Raw genomic sequence first — 1498 nt, 5'->3', positions numbered from 1 at the left:
CCGCCACTTACCACATGCCGCCGGGCGTCGCGCAGTTCCCGCACAGCGCCGTGGGCAGCTACTGCAACGGCGGCCTGGCCAACGTGGGCGAGCTGCCGGCCTACGCGGACGGCATGCGGGGCGGCGCGGCCGCCGGCTGGTACAGCGCCAACCCGGACCCGCGCTACTCCTCAAGTGAGCGGGGCCAGCGGCGCGGGGCCGAGGGCAGGAGGACAGCGCGGGCTCCTCCCGCCGCAGCGCGGGGCGCGGGATGCCGGAACCCCGACTCGGGGCGAGTGCGGGCCGTCCTGGGACGCGACTGGGAATGGGCGGAGGGTCCTGGGGCCCGGCTGGGGGCACACAGGGGGTTGCCGGGCCCCTGGGAACGCAGGGGGCCCTGGGGCCCGGCTGGCGGCTCCCGGCGGGTGCTGGGACCCGGCCGGGGTCCCGCCGGGGTCTCAGTCTCCGCCGTGTGAAGCGAGCGGGGCGGCGGCCGTGCGAGCGGGTTCCCGGCAGGCTTGACGTTCACCGGGTTTCCCCCTTGGGCCCCTTCCCAGTTTCCAGGTTCATGGGGCCGTCTGCGGGCATGAACGTGGCCAGCATGGGGTCGCTGACCGGCATCGCGGACGCCGCCAAGTCGCTGGCGCCGTTGCACACGACGGCGGCGGCGCCGCGAAGGAAGCGCCGCGTGCTCTTCTCGCAAGCGCAGGTCTACGAGCTGGAGCGGCGCTTCAAGCAGCAGAAGTACCTGTCGGCGCCCGAGCGCGAGCACCTGGCCAGCATGATCCACTTGACGCCGACGCAGGTCAAGATCTGGTTCCAGAACCACCGCTACAAGATGAAGCGGCAGGCCAAGGACAAGGCGGCGCAGCAGCTGCAGCAGGAGGGCGGCCTGGCCCCGCCGCCGCCGCCGCCGTCCCCGCGCCGCGTGGCCGTGCCCGTGTTGGTCAAGGACGGCAAGCCGTGCCAGAACGGCGCCGGCACGCCGACGCCCGGCCAGGCCGGTGTGCAGCCGTCAGCCCCGACGCCCGCTCCTGAGCTCGAGGAAATATCGCCCAGCCCGCCCGCGCTGCACGGGCCCGGGAGCGGCCTGGCGGCCCTGGACGCAGCCGCGGGGGACTACGGCGGCGGCGTGCTCGGCGCCAACCTGCTCTATGGCAGGACGTGGTGACCGCGCGGGTGCCCCGTGGTGGGGTCCTGCCTACGGCTGGAAGGGTTTGCAAAAAACTGCGAGAACAGATGGGGAAAACGTACCCAAGCTGACTCCTGTGTATATGGCGATCAAAACGAACGAACAGGTCATGGAGAGGGGGCAGTTTCTGAACCTCTTCGCTGCGGGGTGGGAGACAGCAACAGCCCCAGGACCGAATCGTGTAATATCATGCCAGGCAGGACTTTGAAGTGGTGATTTCCTCCTTCCAGAAGTTCCAAATTACGCGAAGAGCTGGCTAAGTCCACATCAACCACGTTCCTGGCCAAAGCTCGCAGTTTTAAACGTTGGAAGCTGTTGTTATTTGTA

The 1498-nt window shown here is 69.6% G+C and overlaps 1 protein-coding gene across 1 annotated transcript in view; it reads left to right on the top strand.

The window, feature by feature from the left end:
* Positions 1-1217, top strand: part of NKX2-4 (NK2 homeobox 4) — a 1449-nt gene extending 232 nt beyond the window's left edge. Inside the window, exons 1-2 of the mRNA XM_019628165.1 lie at positions 1-174; positions 537-1217. The exon at positions 1-174 is cut by the window's left edge and continues 232 nt beyond it. Of these exons, the coding sequence (XP_019483710.1) occupies positions 1-174; positions 537-1150 (788 nt within the window). The 3' untranslated portion in view covers positions 1151-1217. The remainder of the gene's footprint in view (positions 175-536) is intronic.
* The last annotated feature ends 281 nt before the right edge of the window (positions 1218-1498 follow it).

This window comes from Hipposideros armiger, unplaced genomic scaffold (assembly GCF_001890085.2).
Source record: "Hipposideros armiger isolate ML-2016 unplaced genomic scaffold, ASM189008v1 scaffold_752, whole genome shotgun sequence".
Classification (NCBI taxonomy): Eukaryota; Metazoa; Chordata; class Mammalia; order Chiroptera; family Hipposideridae; genus Hipposideros; species Hipposideros armiger.
Note: the sequence above shows the minus strand (reverse complement) of the source record. Positions and strands in the feature narration are given on the sequence as shown.